General features: G+C 37.0%; 2 protein-coding genes across 3 annotated transcripts; both read right to left on the bottom strand.

Annotated features, from left to right (window-relative positions):
* Positions 1–1123: 1123 nt before the first annotated feature.
* Positions 1124–2167, bottom strand: BDCG_07875 (catechol O-methyltransferase; the record flags this gene model as incomplete). The annotated part of the gene is made up of 3 exons (XM_045423652.1): positions 1124–1183; positions 1291–2067; positions 2123–2167. The coding sequence occupies 3 exons, from the start codon at positions 2165–2167 to the stop codon at positions 1124–1126; spliced, it is 882 nt and encodes a 293-aa protein (XP_045272535.1).
* A 1529-nt stretch (positions 2168–3696) lies between these two features.
* BDCG_07874 lies at positions 3697–7689 on the bottom strand. Of its 2 annotated transcripts, XM_045423651.1 has the most exons (7): positions 7363–7670; positions 6420–7221; positions 6283–6357; positions 5713–6218; positions 5557–5648; positions 5043–5486; positions 3846–4964 (listed from the first exon to the last, which is right to left on the bottom strand). In XM_045423651.1, the coding sequence occupies exons 2-7, from the start codon at positions 6535–6537 to the stop codon at positions 4418–4420; spliced, it is 1782 nt and encodes a 593-aa protein (XP_045282348.1). In that variant the 5' UTR covers positions 6538–7221; positions 7363–7670; the 3' UTR covers positions 3846–4417. The 2 variants fall into 2 exon arrangements, with proteins under 2 accessions (XP_045282347.1, XP_045282348.1); XM_045423650.1 differs by having other exon boundaries at positions 3697–4964; positions 6420–7689.
* Between the last annotated feature and the right edge of the window lie 11424 nt (positions 7690–19113).

Here is a 19113-nt window from a genome sequence, read left to right as displayed (position 1 = left end):
CACTATTTTTAAAAAATAGAAGAAGACAGATATTATAAAGAAGAGAATAAAATAGAAGATAACTTATTAAATAGTAAAATAGTAAAAAGATATAAATAAAACTATAAGATTATTATTATTATTATTATTATTCTTTCATTATACTTATATGTAAGTGAAGCTTATAATAAGTTCTTGTATAATATTAAATACAGATCAAGTGTTAATTATACAGAAGAAAATACAGATGTTAAGATTATATCAAGATAATAAGAACATAGAAAAATACAAAGAAATGATAATTAAATACATATAATACTAACTTCTCAGCTCAGAAACATAGAGTGATTCATTGAAGTGATTTATACATCTCTGTATTTATTAGAAATCTGAGGTGCTTGAGTTCCAGATTTAATGTATTCCCTGCGGGTTTCAAACTCACATGTCTTGGTTTCCCACGCCAAGGTGCTACTGAGTGGCCGCATTAATCATTCAGCCACCGGGGCATAAAACTATAAGAGTCACTCACTTAAAAGCAGATTGAAAACAAGCATACAAATATAAGAAAGACTTGAGAGTAAAAAGAGAAGAAAGAATAAACTGCTGTATAATAATAATTATAGTTAAATAAGAAAAAAAAATTGAAGAATTCAAAAAGTATCTTTCTAATTAAAAAAATAGATTCTTGATTTTATAAAAAGTACTTAAATCATGTTTTTAGAGCTCTGTCAGAGTACTTATAGATTTATTATCAGAGAAATCTGATAATATTACAATCTTTACTAATTTAATAACTGTTTACTTATTAAATCTATCTTCACTCAAGATTTCATATTCTGAGTAAATTATTAAGTTAAATAAACAACTACAGAATTAGCTATATATTTTTATGTATAATTTTCTATATATATTTTCATCATATAATATATCATCTTAAAATCTAATTGCATTGTTGAGATATCATTGAAAATATTTCATCATAGTGATGGTGAAATGGCCGGCGTTGGGTGTAAGCGGGCGTTGGGTGGCACGTTACTAACTAGCCAATCATATTTTGGTGCTGTCCCCTATACCAACGTCAAAGTCCACCCAAAAGGTTGAGATCGTAACTACGGCTTTGACCGCCGCTAACTATCCTACTATCTTATAGTTTGCTGCTGGAATTCTTGTCAATGCCAATGCATCGAGTTATTTCCACTCCATCCTACAAAATAGGCTATCGTCAGCATCGCGCTCATCGGCTCAGTCACGAAAAGCGGGGGCAAAAGAGGGCGAACACGGGAATTTTGATCAAGTCGGATGAGAACTTACAGGTTCTCCGGTAGGCTCAAAGCTATTTACCAGCCTGCTCTCATATATCAAATCTGGGTTCCCAAAGATATCAACTGACGCCAATGCGTGTCCTCTTGAGTTTCCAAAGCGGTTGACCGCGGAAGTAGGGAACCCGTCAAGATCATACCCTCGCGATGATGTCGGATTGGCTGCTGCTGCCGCCGTTCTCTTCTCCTCAACACTGCTCCGCACATACCTAAGGTATGGCGGATTCCCTGGAGAGATGACATTGTCTGCCGCCAAGACGCTCCCAGGCACTATCATGCCGAGTTGTTCGCAGAGTTTCAAATCGGCCACGTATGCCGGTTTATAATGGTCTAGGAACATCATATCGATGCGGTTAACCACCCCACTGTTATGCAGTTTGAAAAGGGAGATATCGCTGGGGCCAATTACGACCTCGACAAAATCGCCCAGCCCAGCCAGGTCCAACAGCATTCTCGATACTGCGCCAAAACCAGGGCTCCGCTCCAAACTGTAGTATCTCTCCCCTCCCGCGCGGCGGACTGCATCCCCAAAAAGGAGCGCAGAATACCCGACATAGCCGCCCAGCTCAACCATTACTTGAGGCTTAACTGCTGCTATCAAGTCGGTGACGATCGACCCTTTGGCCGAGCCGACGTTCATGAGGTAGCTCTTATCTCTTCCATATTGGTCGATTGCGTCTATGATATTCGAGGGAGAGCCGCGGAGTTGTTCGAGATTAGGTAGATTGTATATGTACCGAAGCAGTTCGATCTCTCTTCCATCCTCAGACTGTACGCCGGTGGATGTTAGCGAACGGACTGTGCTCAGTTAAGGCAATACTGACAGGAGTAGCCGGTTTTGGCAAATATGGTCGGTCAACAACTCTCATTTTGAAATTTGGGCTGCACGAGATGCGGTTCCTCGCAACGAAGAAAAAGATATATATCTGCGCCCGTCAACAACAGCGACACATTAGTTATCATGGCCAACAACAGAAGGGAAGGGGGGGAAGCAGGAAACCCTGCTTATATAGCAAAATTTCCCTTTCACTTGCCTATATCCCGTGAGTATATGCAACACCGTGATGACACCCTCAGGGGATGGAGATCACAGTTTTGAATTCCTTAGCTCCGATACAAGGACGATTCAACTGGGGTTCTCTTCCTTTTATATGCCTCCGGCCATGTAAACAGCTCCACATACAGGGTTCAACGATCCTGGTAGACAGTTCATGGAAAGCAAGCAGAAAATTTCAGGCCAATCTCTTGGCCCTAAAGAGGGCATGATGGGGGTATTCCTGTGCAATCTTATACCATATTTTAGCCATGTCTGTCTATCGATCTTTTCTGGTCTTTCCTTGGCTCGAATTCCGCATCCTGCCGTTTTGCATACGCTGTAGTGTCTCTTCCATCTCGTCACACCAAGCTGCTAATGCAGGTAAAAGCCCGGATTAACTGCCCTACCATGTTCTGCTGCACACCCCCCATTACCGATTTCCGGGTGTGCTAGTAGGAAATAATACTGGGCAGATTTCTTATGCGGAAGAACGGGTTTCCTGCTCGTTCAACTCCACTCATCATCTGTGTAACACAGTGCTTCAGCAGCTCAAGTTTTGCCATGAGAAAGAGGAATAATAATAGACAATATACGTACGACGTTGACCCAATGTTGAAACACAGCTACAACAGCCGCAGGACACCTTGCGAGAAAATATCTTGGAAGACGCCTGATTCATTGCACCGGGATGGAATAGACAGAGATGAGCAAGGATGCTCTGACAAATTTGCCGGTGGCGTAAATAAAAGTAGGGCATGGCATTGCTTGCAGTTGAAATGCCCGTCTCCTGCCCGTCATACTATACATACATAGCGGGTAACGTGTAGCGCGGTGAAAGGGTGTAATAGTGTAGCGTACTTACGATGCTGACTAGAAGTTTACAAGAAGTTTGATAAACGTGGTTATCCGCCGGGAGCTGAAGGCCGGATTACTTCAATTAGAGCAACTACCCACTGGTTAGCAAGTGCATTTTTTTATTTTTTTATTTTCCTTTTTGACTGTGTTTCGTCAGCCAACAACCGTTCGTACATGTACATGTATATGTAGTACTCCGTACATTGGTGAGACGAGGGAGGTTGAATTCACAGCATCAGTTAGCAACCAACGCGGCTACGGAATGTATGTCCACCGGTGCATGTCCATGCGCGGTACGGTACCAGGACGAGCTAAGTATATGCCCGCTCTCAGAAGTTAGTTATAAAATTATGGAAAGAGGCATGTTGAATATTCAAATATTCCCCCTCCTTTCTTCGCCGCATAACTCTACTTTCTGCGGTTCAACATGGCAGACATGCCTGTTTGATAGTGTGGGCTAAGAGAGCTAAGCTCACCATAATCGCCCCAAGAGTTGTTTAGCGTTCTCTCTTGGCATTGACCGCTGCCCCGATTATTTAGCCCTTGTAAACTCTCCCCCGCGCTGGGGTGGAGGAAACTCCTCCGCATCTTTGTTCGTAAAAGCGTGGTTAGGGTAGTACGTAGGATGTAACGCAAGGCAAACCATTTTATATTCATGGCCCTTGGGGGGGGTCTATATAACCCGTGTAAATTATGTAATTCTACGAAGAATGTGCACACCACCTACGATTGAGGAATGCATATAAACATACTGCTAGGTACTAAAAGTTTGCGTATTCCCGGTTCTCCTCCTTCCTAGGATACCCGTTGATGTGTTAGGTATATGTGGGAATGACGTAAAGGAAAAATGTAGCCGGTACTGAGGGAGGGAGCTTTTGAAGACAAAAAAGAGAAAAGGATTGAAGGATCAAGAATAAATTTCAGTGTTGTACTTCAAGTCATCCTTCGCCTATGAACGCCTAGGAAGTGGAATGTTAGGGGTGCGATGGTGGGGCTAAGAATGTATCACAAAATGGTATCCTTGATCTGGCTTTAAATGATCATGAGAATGCTGGCTATCCTGCAGGATGAAGATCGTCTGGTAAACGATGAGAAATAACATCGCGAAAGAAATATGGGATAGTCGGGATTTAAGGACATAAGAGAAGGGGAGAAAACGGTTGTCCAGGATTAATGCCTGGAAGAAAAAATATGTACACAAAAAAGACAACACTAGTGTATAATCGGGTTATTCTTTACGTGGATGGGGAGGAGCCGGATAGGATCCAGGCGAATCAAGCTCAAATACTTGGGCGGGATGTCCTTCGGCTGGTGAGTCAAGCTCATATCGGGAAGGTACCGGAGCCTGCGCTGGTAGCTCTCTAGGTTCTTGTTCGATGCGCATGTATGGGTCATCCTTTTTGTCAGTAAGAGCTGGCTGGGATGGGGGTGGTTCAGGATAATAGACGGAGGGAGCTGTGGGAACGGCTGGAGAGGCGTTGAATCGATCGGTCGGGGTCTTATTTCGCTTGTTTCGTCGAAGGAAGAAAATAGCGGCAGCGATGACGGCGACTCCTCCGACGCCGCCAACGACTCCGCCGGCAATCGCGCCTGTATTGGAGGACTTTTCTTCGGTTGAAGGGGGAGCTGTCGGTTGCGGAGTTCCGGTCGGCTCTGCTGGTAGCGGTTCATCTGTGATCTCCGGCCGCCTGGCTATAGTTTGAGAAAATATGCTCGCGACTTCGCTATTAGGCCATCCGCCCTCCGGTTCCTTCAGTGTAGCTTTTCCGGTTCCACTGTGTTTGGTAAAGAAAATTAGTCTGGAAACAAACTATTGAGGTATATAATAAGTGAGGAAGAAAGAAGAAACATACTCCCCGCCAATTACATCGGAGACGATCTGAGGCACAGTGTATTTAGTGTCGCGATCGAATTGCTTTTGCCATTGAAATGTGCTGGTATCAAGCACCCGGATAGGTGGGTAATTTCGACTGCATCCCTTTTGCTGTTTGTCGTCTTTCCGAGTTGTACCCCCAATCACTACCATTTCCCCGTCTTTCCAACTGACACATTTATGGCTGTCGCGACCAACCCCATCTGCCTTCCATGGTTCTAGGCCAGTCGTAGGGGCACGTATCCAACGAAAAGATGGGAGGGTCAGGACATATAGGTCATTATATGAGGTTGCATTCTCCCAGGTACGGCTGCGACCACCATACATATGCACCTGGAACGAGGAGTCGTCTGGAGCGGAAGAGACAGCTGTGCAAAATGCGGTTCTCGCGCTCGGGATGTCTCCAGTAGCTTCAATTTCGTACCTATTGACCCAGTCAGCTTCTGAATCCCTGATTCTAATATCTCTGAGTATTTAAATCCGACCAAACATACCAGGTACTAGAGTCGATATCATACACACCGATCTTATCCATCTCCCTGAAATCTCGGCTTGTTTTGGTTTCGTTCGTTCCTTTTTTCGAAGTCTTTCAATAGTGTTAGGCATAGCACATACAAGACCCGCTGCGCGGCAGAACAAATGGCACATACATCATAACCACCGAACGCAACCAGCATCCCTTTCTTTCCTAGCCGTACATAATCCATTCCCCCATTGGCTATCCGAGGTTCTCCGACGGCGTCCTCCCTATCCACCTTAGTCACGTTAGTCCATTGAAGGTTGGCGCTATCCGTCGCGTTGAAGACCAAAGTGCCCGTAATGGGGAGGTCCCATCCTCCCGTATAGAAAGAGAGGTTGGATTCCGGCGCAACAGCAGAAAGCCCAGCGAACCGGGTTTCCAGATTTAATTTGCCGCCAGCAACTACTGCGCGACTCCATGTTCGATCTTTTGCATTGTACGACCACATCCAATCATATCTGCTCGAACTCGACAAGCCAGCATATATGTATATGGAATTTCGCGCGGCGAAAAATGCACCTCCGGAAACTTCATGAGGCGCGGAATTTGGAATATCGGTCCTATGCAGAGTATGTGGAGAGATACCGCCTTCGACGTTAAACGTAGTGTTGAGGTCGAGCCAATAAAGTTGGTTCACTTTTACCATATTCCATTAGCAACGAGCTAAACTCGACAGGTTGCAGACAAGATCTCAAAATACCAAATGCTTCATTATGTCCATCTTGAATCGTTACCTTCCCAGCCATCATAAATACTAAGTTACCCAGAAGGACCGCTTTGGCACCAGTTAGCATGACTACATCAGGTTGAGGGAGGAAATGCGCGTATCCGGCTTACTTCTCCCCTCTGTAAAAACACAGAGGTCCCCCGCCGACCGCGGTGCAAGAGCCGCCTCCGCATGGCATCCTGCAGCGAGTAGCAATGGGGCAAGGCATGATCTAATTGAGAACCGCATTCTTCAACAAGAAGAGACCCTCAATAAAAATCCGCAGAGAGTCGTGCGGAATAGTATCTTGAAGACCGTTCATCTGCAATGCCCATTCACATCGAAAAGTTGGGTAGAAATGAAGTGGGAAAAAGCTTGAGAGTTGCGAGGAGAATGGGTGCAACCCAAAGGGGGCGGTTGCAAGAGCTGATAAAATCAACGCCGTCGCGAGGCTAAGTTGGATTTAATAATCTTTTCCCCATGCTTGAACTCGTATCCAGCTTGACACTTGTGCAGATCGGGCTTGGTTTAGGGGCCATCAGTGTCACTGGGCAGTGGGCGTCGTGGCTGTCCCGACCAAGCAAATGGATGCCGAAGACTTGGCGAGCGCATTTGAAACGTCCAAAGCATACTGACAATTTACAGCATATGGAAGTGAAACATGAATGGCCAGCTTCAGAACCGAGGAAACCTCGTATTATTGGGTGGTGAATAGGTATAACGATTGTTACGGGTCTCAAGACTAAGGAGATGTTTGGTCCGAGAAGGATTTTAGCGCCGGTGTCTAATTGAGCCTCCCTCGTAACTGACTAAGCGGGGCTGGCGCCGTTAGGAGAAACTGTAGGCTACTGGGGCAAAAGAGCTCAATCACCACCAGCGCCTGCTGGTAGAAGGGCCGATCAACCGCGGGACCCCCAACAGAAACTAACACCTCTTCATTTTTAAGATAGTAAGTTCATCAGCGATTCAAATTCCAGACGTTTCACACAGCCTGTGGCTCCGAGTCAATCGTGTGGGATATGAAGAATGCTAACCAACGGCCCCCTTCAACCTTGGGAATATGCAGAGACTAACTTGATATATCTCGACACCCAGGATTCAATCCGATACCACAGAAACGGACCGCACAGTTCAGCATTGGGGAATCGATGAGAGAGCCCAGAAGAGGAGTGGCTACTGAACTAATTTAACTCGCCAACCAATCCGCGACCTGCCCGGTTCTCGCAAGGTTTAAACATGGAAGGCTTCGTCGCACGCACATGCCAACCAAGCCACCGCAAGCCATCGGAGGCTTTTTCAGTAATATCTCGTTTGGATGATGGTTATTTTGGCTTTAGCCACCTGCCTTGCTTAGCGACTGATCTGCCGCTGGGCTGTGCCTGGCTTCACTGGCAACAAGCAAAAAAACAAAAAAAAAAAAAAAAAAAAAAAAAAAAAAAAAAAAAAAAAAAAAAAAAAAAAAAAAAAAAAAAAAAGAAGGGGGGGGGCTCTCGAAGACAAACTCCCCAGCACAACCATTCATGTTCTAGATTTCCAACTCGGTAGGTAGAACAGTAGGCAGCAGAAATAAACATGGCGGACAATCGCGAGAAAGGGCTTCTGTGATGTGGGTTAACCAACTAGCGGGCCATCCCGGCAACTCTAATCTGACAAGCCAACCATCAGAGACTGAAGCGGCACACAACCCTGTGTGAAGCAGTGAGAGGCTGTCGCTAATAAATCAATTAGCTTTAGAGGCGTCGCGCCCTTCAAATTGCGATCACATGCAAATTGAAGGCCTGGCTATGTGCAAGGACAATGTCGGCATAACTCTTTGGGATAAACAGAATGAAAATAAAAGTGAAAAATATGAAAAATATGAAGAAAGAAACACATCTGTCAACCTCATCTAGCCTGGAGGAAACAATGCCAGAAGCTGCCTCTCTCTCGATGAGTGGAGGACCAATGAGGGAAAGTAGGAAGAACCCTTGCAATGGTCCCCCGGTATTGCAGGGTGCCTAAGGTCGCTGGTTGTGAGTTCGTGAAGACTCTGAAGAGAAACACCTCAGCCGAGAAGCCGTTTTGCATTCTGCAACCCAAGGAGAAACTAAGACAACAAGTTGCGTTGCTCGCGTGTGGTTGACTAAATGGTCGAGACCCAACTCAGAAAGTGGGAACGAATTCTAGCATAAAAGCTTGGCCCTCTCCAGTTTAACGGGATTGTTTGATTATTAACGTCACACAAGAACTCATTATAAGCTCTGCTTTTCAAAGCCAACCGCCCCACCACGAACTCGCTCAATTGTTCGAATAAGAACCTGCCGATAGATCCATCGAATAGCTCTCGATCATGCAAGCATTTTGACCCCATCGCCGACCGCATACCCCGTGTGGTGGTGGAATTATCCAGCCAAACGTGAACCAGACATGGTTTGAAACTCCTGTGTGGGATTATCCCCCGTCCACCCCTACCACACCACAACCCCGGGTCAAATTGCCATACGAATTGTTGTCAGGTCACGTGATCTGGCTTACTAATCCTTCCACCATATAACTTTCCACAAGCTAGCAACCTTTCAATCACACAAGCTTTACACCTTTCACAGGTTATGAGACCTATTTTGTGCAAAAATCACTGTCAATTCAGAATTTCTTATCAATATACTTATTATTTGAACTACTGCTTCATTTGATACACTCATCAGAAGTTAAAATTGTCTTATTCTATCAGTATTAATGCATTTAAGATCTTGATGATCAATAATACTACTGCTCACTTAAAAAAGAGACTTGTAGAAAACACATCACATTTGTAAAAAAGTAAGAAAAGAGAACAATATTGATAAGAATTTAATAAATGAATATCAAGATAGCAGATTCAATACAATTCTGCTTATATATATATTCACAATCTCATATTCTTTTCACTGAGTCAGTTATAGTTGATGATAATAATTCTTTATACTTATACTCTGTCAGTGAACATTCTTCTGAAGTCTTTGAAAGCTTCATTGATAAATGCTCTGAAACACTCTCTTAATTCAAAGCTGGTTTAAATACAGCTTCTGATATAATCAGACTGACTTTCTGATCTACTTAACAGCTTAATACTGATTCTCTTAATGAGAATAATGAATACTCAGATATCTACTGTTCAGATAAGATAATATCAGATTAATAGATAAAGTATCTTAAGATAATACTTGAGATGAAAAAGAAGAAGTGAAGAGTTCTAGAACTTAAACTATAACTGAAAAAACTCTGTTAATAAAGATTCTCTACAGATTAATTACAGAATATTAATAATTATTCTGTTATCATATTAACAGTCTGTACAATCACATGAAATTCTAATCTCAGTGAAAGATTGAAATTTAATCTTTATAAACTGAATAGCTGTGTTGACAAGACAATCTCTTAATTCAAGAAAGATGTTAAGAATACTGTGAGATCAAATAGTCTAACTAATATATTCAATTACATCACATGAAGCATCTTCATGAAATTGAAACTGATTGATATACAGTGTTAATATATGATAGAGAAATAACAGACTCAGAACTCTCTATAAAAAGATGATGAATAAGTATTATTCTGAGATGTCAGAAACTGATAACTCTACATATTCATCTTGAACTTCTTGAGTGCAGGTGTCAGATCATGTTTCTTCAAATATAATGAAAATCAGATTGCTTATACTCTATGAAATGCAATTGAACAGAAATACTCTGTTCTTAAAACACAGTTACACTGTGAGACAGTTCTGAAATTCATGTCTCTTAATAATACACAGGTCATCAATCTATACACATTCTTTGATAAGTTTCAGTCTGTTATTATGAAATTAAAGATATTGAATGCTTCTTCTTCAGATGCATGAATATTTGATATCTTCTACTTAGTTCTATTCAACAATTAAAGAAATTATGTTCAGAAGAAGATAGAGAAGATACAGGATTTCAAATTCACAGCTGTGATATTGAATGTTGATCTTCTCATGAAGAAAATCTGTTCACAGCTTAATTCTTTAAAAGATAAAAAGAATCTGCAGAATACAGATTCTGCAGCTAACTCAGCTATAACAGCTATAACAGCTATAACAGCTATAATAATCACAATAACTATCAACAATAATACATTGAATTCAGCCTGTAAAGACTGTACTGAATGTGATTATAATAGTACTCAAGAGAGCTTCTGAAATTATCAGAGATTAGAAAATTCATCTACATATTCTGAATGTGAGAGATCTCACTTTAACATCTGTTAATTAATCAATTCAGACAGTGCTCTGAATAATTAAAGAATAAATAATACTGTGAGAATAAAGAAATTCAAGAAAAAGAAGAAAAAGAACAATAGTAAGAGTAGAACTCAACTATTTATTACAGATGAATCAGAGACCTATCAGATGACAAATCTCACAGAGATTATCAATGTATCAGTCTGTTTCATAAAACCTCACAAGAATTCTCTCACTATATGAGATAGTGACACTGGATGTCACATAGTAAGTAATAAATCATGATTTTCAGAACTTATAGCAATCAATGACTCAACAGTTTAAGTGATTAATAAGATTATTATAAAGATTCAGAGTGTCAGCACTGTATTCATTCTAATAAATGAAAGATTGATAGAATTCAATTATATATACTATGTGTCAGAACTATCTGCAAATCTGATCTTCACTGAGCTTATAAAATGTCAGAGCTATATTCACTGTAATATATAAGTTAATACTAAGAACTACTTTGAGTTTCTGTCATCTATCAACAGTGATATCTTTTATACTAATCTGTCTTAAAATAATATTTACATTCTATCTGACAGCTCATCAATATTTCATAAGATAATGAATAACTTAATGTATGAAGAAGTAACATATATAGCTGTTCTAAAATCAAAGACAATCTCAACAGATTACAATCTGAGTACTGAGTCTTTGAGATCTTTCAGTTATAAGAAGATTGAACAGTTAATCAATTCTAAGAATTCAGATACTGATTTCTTTATTATCTCATCTTCATCTCATTTATCTGCAGTTCTTCTGAAACAGCTTTCAATAGATAAGTTACATCATTAACTTAATTATATCAGTAAAAGTAGTATATTAACAATGATCAGAGACTCATGATTTGATATTATTATTACAAGTATTAAATGCTCACTTACGCTTGCTTTTCTACTTGCGCAGCCTTCTCTATCACTTTCACTCTCTTCTTCAATTACTCTCTACTCTCTCTTTATCACTTCTTTCACCTCTTACTCTCTACTCTCTCTATCATCTCTATCATCTCTATCATCTCTATTACTTCTATCATCTCTATCATCTCTATCATCTCTATCACTTCTATCATCTCTATCATCTCTATTACTTCTATTATCTCTATCATCTCTATCATCTCTATCACTTCTATTATCTCTATCATCTCTATCATTACTCTCTCTACTACTTCTATCACTCTCTTCTTCTATCACTCTCTTTCACTTCGTATTACTCTGTATCACTTCTATCACTTCTTCTACTTCTTTCACCTCTTACTCTTCACTCTCTCTATCACTTTCACTCTCTCTCTCAATCATCTTCTACTCTCTCTTTACCACCTCTTTCACTTCTTACTCTCTACTCTCTCTATCATCATTATTATCTCTATTATCTCTATCATCTCTATCATCTCTATTATCTCTATCATCTCTATTATCTCTATCATCTCTATCATCTCTATCATCTCTATCATCTCTATCATCTCTATCATCTCTATTATCTCTATCATCTCTATTATTACTCTCTCTATCATCTCTATTACTCTCTCTCTCTATCACTCTCTTTCACTTCGTATCACTCTGTATTATCTCTATCATCTCTTCTATCTCTTTCATCTCTTACTCTTCACTCTCTCTATCATTATTACTGTCTCTACTGTCTCGCTGCCTCTCTATCACTTTTATTCTTCTCTCAGATTATCTTCTACCTCTCTCTTATCACTTTTTATCATCTCTTTCACTTCTTTCACTTCTTTCACCTCTTTCACCTCTTTCACTCTCTACTCTCTTTATTATCATTACTGCCTCTATCACCCCGTAATCTCTCTCTATTATTATTATTATCTCTATTACTTCACAATCTTCTTTATTACTTTCATTCTCTATCTCTACTCACTGTTATCACTCTTTTTATCTCTTTCACTCTCTATTCTCTTATTATTATTATTATTATCATCTTTACTTCTTCTACTACTCTCTTTTACTCTGTATCATCTCTATCACTATTATCAGATTAATCAGAGCTGTATAGATTACAGAGTCAGCTATTCAATCTCATTCATGAATTTAAAGAGATATATATGACATCATATAAGATTTTATTACAGAGTATTTAGCAGTATATACTATAAATACAGAGATCAAAATATGATAGAGATAGTAAGAGAGAAGTAGAGATAGTAAAAGTAATAAAAAAGACTGTAGAGTAGTAGAGATAATAATGATAATAGAGAGACTAGAGAGTGAAAAAGATGACAGAGAGAGATAATAGAGATGATAGAAGTGAGAGAGATAATAGAGATGATAAGAGAGAGATAGAATAATAAGATAAGAATAGAGATAGAGAGTGAAAGTAATAGAGAGTACTGTGAGATAGTAGAGACAGTAATAGTGATAGAGAGAGTAGAGATGATAGAGATAATAGAGATGATAAGAGTGAGTGATAAGATAAGAATAGAGATATAAAGTGAAAGTAATAGAAAGTGTTACAGAGTGTTAGAGATGATGATAATAATAGAAGATAGATAAAGTGATGCAATTAACAGATATTACTATATATTCATAAATTTTTGATGAGATATATGTAATGTCATATAAGATCATATTACAGAGCATTTTACTCGGAAAAGTTGGTTTTTCTATAATATATAGAGAGATCAGTCTGAAGAAATTATCATTCTGTGTTATATATGTATTAAGATTAAACAGAAATGCACTTTCTACAAGAATTTTACACTATATCATATCACTCACAAGATCTTGAAGATTTGAGTGAATATATTCAGTGATGATGAGACTCTTGAAACTGAAAATGATATATCATCTTACACTGATAAGAAGCTTGCAATGATGATAACAGATGATACCACTTATATAAGATGAATATTTCTATTGAAATGCAAGAATAAGACATTGAGATATCTATGAATCTTCAATTAATTCATCAAGAATCTGCTGAGACATGACATTGTAATCATTCACTCAGATTATGAAGAATTAAATTCAAATGCAGTCACAGTATACATACTTAGTGAAGATATAAAATAAGAGTTGACTCTCTCTTATACTTTATAGTAAGATAAAGTATCTGAATGATTGATCAGTTTGATCATTGAGAAGTCTCAATCACTATTAATAGACTCTTCAGCTCTGAAAAAGATGTGAAGTGAGACAGTTATTGCAGTCACAGAGCTGCTTAACCTTATATTAATCTCAATAATATTGTATGAAAACTCTGAAAATACAAAGCTGATTACACTGTATAAGACCCGACTTAAAGCTCTATCTTCTGCATGCAGCATTTACTGATGAGATTGCAAAGCATTCTTGAAAATAGTCTTCAAGCTCATTAATAAGATGACTTTCTATTTCAAAGAGTTGATTTTTATGAGTTATAATAATTTTATCAATTATAGATTGATGAACCTCTTTAACAGGTGTTTATACATATCAAGAGACATCATCTTTCAGAAGAACCTTCATCTTGCTAATTCATTAATACTGACAACACACAATCTGAAGATTCTATTCAATACAGTCTATAAAGCAGCTGCAGTGATTTCTTCAGTAATATCAGATCTACTCACTACAGTCTGTCAAGAGATTGCAGTGATTTCTGATTCATCAATAGATGATCTGTTCATTGATAAGAAAATTCAACCTGAGTATTCATTATTTCTCATACTCACTAATAATTGATGAATTGACTATGAAATCTCTGTGAGAATATCTATCTTTTTAGTGCAGAATATACTAAACTTCTCAGAACTCACAGTTGAATCTGATGACTCTCTGACATTTATAAGAGATATCACTATAGTGAGGAAATCAACAGTGAGAGAATCTTCAGTGAGAAACAGTCTTGAAGACCTACTCACTGATTCTGAGATCACTGCACTTTCAATTCTGAAAAGCCTCACATGTGTCAAAGCTTTCATGAAATGAAAGTATTATTATAAGATCTGTGTTAAAGAGATCAACTGTTTAAAACAGATAGAGGTCTAACAACTGATTGAGAGAATATCATAAATGAGTGTTCTTCACAGTCAATGAGTATTTAATAAAAAGTTCAATAATATAAGTGATGTTATTTACTATAAGGCCTGCTGAATTGTCTGCAGAAATCATTAATAAAAGAGAGTCAATTACTCAAGAATCTTTGTACTCATTGTCTCTGCATTCATCTCACAAGCTCTTATAATAATCTCAGCATCTCAGAAATGATATGTTCTTCAGATTGATATAATAACTGCTTTTTTAAACACTTAACTGTCTACTGATGAATGAATATATATGAATCAACTCACAGAATTCCGTGAAGATCATGATGATCTTGTGTGTGAGTTAAGACAGAGACTCTACAGTCTTAAGCAAGCAGCACTCTTATAATATAAGAAGCTGTGAAAGATGCTATTACACTCAGGCTTCTATGTCAGTCTCTATAATATCAGACTATTTATTCATGATGAAAGACAGATCTATATAATTACCTATATAAATAATATTCATCTCTACAGTCTGAAAATTGAAGATCTGAACTGAGACAAAGCTGAAATTACTGCTAATTACAAGATCAAGAATGTAGAGAATTTCAATCACTATCTAGAAATGAAGATTGATAGAGATTCAACTTTATTAACATTATCTCAACTTCTCTTTGTAAGAAATCTTCTGAAGAAGTTCTTAATGAATGACTATCATTCTACATTCACTTCTATGAAGAAGAATATCAATTTCATGAATGATGATGAGAAACTGATTGTATACATAGCAGAATTTATTCTATAGTTCTATTAATTCAGTATCAAATCTCTGTAATATCTAGACTGGCCGGCGGGACCATGAATTTCACATTTGATCCCATTTGATCTGGTCTCATACATTTCTTGGCGTGAGTCCCACCAGGATCAAGCCTCAACAAAATCTGAAAATGGATCATTTCTGAGAGAAATGGTGTGAAAAATGACCAGATTTAATTCAAGAACAGTGAAATGAGAGTAATTTTCCAGGATAAACTGTGAAAGATGATCATTCTTTCAAAATCAGAATGAAACTGAGACTGAAGATCAAAATCAGTCTCATTCAGTTCATTCAGTGATTGCTTATATAATCAGAATTTGGTAACAATTATTGATAATGCTTATGAAACAACTAAATACATTCTTATACAAGTTTATTCTTCACTTTCTCATGAAAACTACACTTCTCTGATATACTGTGATCAGAGGTATTAAACTGTCTGATAATTTCATGTTTTACAATCATGAGTTTCTTAATTGTTTCTTCTTGTAATTGTTCTCAGTAATAGTGATAAATATCTCAACTTGAGTTGAACTTTCACTTCATTCTCATCTCTGCTAATGAAATTATCAGAATATCACACATCATCAGTGCAACAGTTGAATATATACTCTCAACAATTTTTCATAACTCTAGAATTGATTTGGCATGTAAATTCATCAGATCATCTTGAAGATAGCAGTCAAATTCAGTTTTATAAGCATGTAGTTTTGCCTGATTTTCAGTTGCAATCAATGTATGCAAGTTCTGTTTCAAAGTTAGTATTATAGTTCTATGTGATATGAAGCATTACTAAAGATCATTACTTACTAGAGAATTGTATTTCACTGTCTTCACATCTTGAACATCTGCTCATTCAAATCTCTGATAGTTGACATTGTAGTAGTCTCAGGCTAATTTAACATATGAGTCTCATTTCTCCTCTGTTCAATCTTGAGAAGTGTAGATATTAACTCAACAAGAGGGATCTAGTAGAGCTGCTACAGCATAGTACTCTGCAAAAGATTGTTCTATTTTGCTGTAGTAATATACCAGTTTATTCCTTACAGTAACAATAGCCTGCGCTATAGCATTATCTCAGACTGAATTTCTTTTTGAGGGATTCAACTGCTTCTCAAGATGAGTAAATAAACTGTTATACACTCATCAGACTGACTTAGACTGACCGTGTAACCGTGTCTGAGACCAGGACCAGATTTTTTGATAGTTCCATTACCAATTCGACTGATCCCATTACACGGTTTTAACATTAGATAGTAGTTTCATACTGTCCCAGTGAAACTTACTGTCTACTCTTGTCACATTTTCCAAATGAGACCATGATTTTCACTTCTCAATTTAAATTATTTTTATTGCTTTAAATGACTTTAAATCTCATTTGAGTGTTACCAAAAAGTGTTACTTTTTAAAAAATTAAAAATAGTCTAAAAAAAACCTTAAAATGTCTAAAAATAGTAACTTTATGCTAAGAATGGGACTAAATGGGACCAAATGAGACCACTTTCTCATTTTTTTCAAGTCATGGTTTCATTTTAAGATCTGATATATAGTCACTTTACCTGTTTTTTTGATAGCCAGTCCCAGCGGGATTCACGCCAAGAAATGTATGAGACCAGATCAAATGAGACCAAATGTGAAATTCATGATCTCAGCGGCCAGTCTAGACTGACTGCAGCATTGATGTATAAGTGATTGAGACTGTCTTTATTGTCTTATAAAACTGAAACAGTAAATCAATTACATATTTCAACTGAGTTCACTTTATATCAGAAAGTTTCAATATCTGAATCTTTTTCTGATCAGAGTATTGCACTCAATGATCAATTATCTGACATAATCAAAGAGTCTGAACAGTCATCTCATATATTAAACTTCACTGTGTTCTAACATTCTGTATCATATTCAGTGATGTGACTGATTTGTTTATTTGTTGAATATCATGAAATCATTGTTGTTGTTTAGAAGAGATATAAATTGCATTAGCAATGTTTTGAATCTATGATATTTAAATTATTAGTCAATCTATTCAAAATTAACAGTAGTGTTATCAAAAAGTGTTATCAAAAAGCAATATTAAAAAGTATTGTCAAAAAACATTATCTTTTGCAAAGTAAATGCAAAAGTTACTTGAGTAATTACTTTCATCTCATTCTCATCTCAAGAATCAGTCATCTCATTATTCTTTATCTTGATGTTAAGATTCTTTATCAGTGTTTGCATCACAAGTTGAACCACATGAGTAATACAGAGAATATGACCTTGTTTATCATTTCAGAAATGCAAAGCCAATTTTTGCTTCAAGCTCTTCATCATAGTGTAGTTATTCGCAGCATTGTCAGTTGTAATTGTAAGAAGACTGAGACTAATATCTCAATAGTCATTTTTAATCACAGTCATTAACACCTCTGCTATATAATTCCCAGTATGACTACTGATCAATGATTTAAATTCAATTAATGTCTCTCAATAAGTTCAGTTCTCATCAATGTAATAACATGTAACTCTTATAAATGCAAGATTGTTTGTACTAGTTCATACATTCACTGTGAGAGACACTCTTCAATGATTCTTCAACTCTGATTCTAGATGTTGTATATTGACTTTGTAGTGTGTCTCAAGGTTGGACTGAAGACAGAATTGATGTGAAATATGAAGATTTGAATTAAGCATTTGAAGAAGTGTTCAGAATTCGGGGTTTTCAATTGATTAAAGAGAAAGATTCAGAGATATACATATGTAAAGTAATTGTTCACAGAAGTTATCAGATGAGAGTTGTGAAATCAGAGTACTGATACAGAGTTATTTTCACATGATTTTCTTCAAATTAGAAAGTTAGCATTATCAAAAATCATTATCTGATAGAGTAACTTATCAGCTCAGTAGTAATTTTCTGATTATTTTTCTTTTGTTGTCTGCATTCTGATGACTTCAGATGTCAGGAAATTTCTTCAGAGCTATAATTAGTTCATGATGAATGTTTCTGAATGAAGTTGCAGTGATTGCAGTAAAGAGATGACTCTTCAGTAATCTATAATACAATCTGTTGATAATTATTTCATAGTTCATCTCAATGTTTGTGTTGAGTTTTTCATAAATTTCATGATCTGAAATCAGATATGAAGAATGAAGTGATCATTCATTATAATTAAAAGAGAGCATTCTGTGTTGAATTGTAAATAATGTAGACTTTGTGATTCACAGTGATTTCTTGAAGAGTTTGTGAATCTTCAATAGAAGTAAAAGAAGTGAAAGAAGTGAATTCAGAAGATATGATAATAATTTAAGAAAGATGATAATTTATTTTCAATAACTGATCACTGATGTGTGTAAGAAGAATTAATATAAGAGAAAATAATCTTGTTTCTTAGCTTAGTTATAATTTTAGTACTAACTCAGATTGAATATCATTGATGTATAAAAGTAAATAAACAATCTTGATTAATCTCTGTTATATTTCTTGAAATATATTAATATTGTGAAAGAGAGTATTATCAAATTACATTATCAGATGATATCATTAAAAATATATTAATATTATGAATATCAATGTTGAAAAAATATTGATACTTATATATTATAGTGATTTGTGAATCATGATAGTTAAATATATATATATATATATATCATTCCTTACTTGATTACAACTTGTACAATAATTTTTGAAAACTCAAAATCAATTTTAATTATTAATAATTAAAAACTTAAACTTATAACTAACTAATATAAAAAGAAAAAAATCTACTTCTTCTCTTTCTTATTCTTCTTATCATTCTTTATAAT

Source organism: Blastomyces dermatitidis (genome assembly GCF_000003525.1).
Source record: "Blastomyces dermatitidis ER-3 genomic scaffold supercont1.10, whole genome shotgun sequence".
Taxonomy (NCBI): domain Eukaryota; kingdom Fungi; phylum Ascomycota; class Eurotiomycetes; order Onygenales; family Ajellomycetaceae; genus Blastomyces; species Blastomyces dermatitidis.
Note: the sequence above shows the minus strand (reverse complement) of the source record. Positions and strands in the feature narration are given on the sequence as shown.

Bases quoted from the DNA above. Each gene is read 5' to 3' on its own strand.
- BDCG_07874 (XM_045423650.1), bottom strand. From the start codon at position 6,537: ATGCGGTTCTCAATTAGATCATGCCTTGCCCCATTGCTACTCGCTGCA. The intron at 6,219-6,282 runs GTATTTTGAGAT...ATATGGTAAAAG, and splicing joins TGGACATAATGAAGCATTTG to TGAACCAACTTTATTGGCTC. The intron at 5,649-5,712 runs GTATGTGCCATT...CACTATTGAAAG, and splicing joins TTGCGTTCGGTGGTTATGAT to ACTTCGAAAAAAGGAACGAA.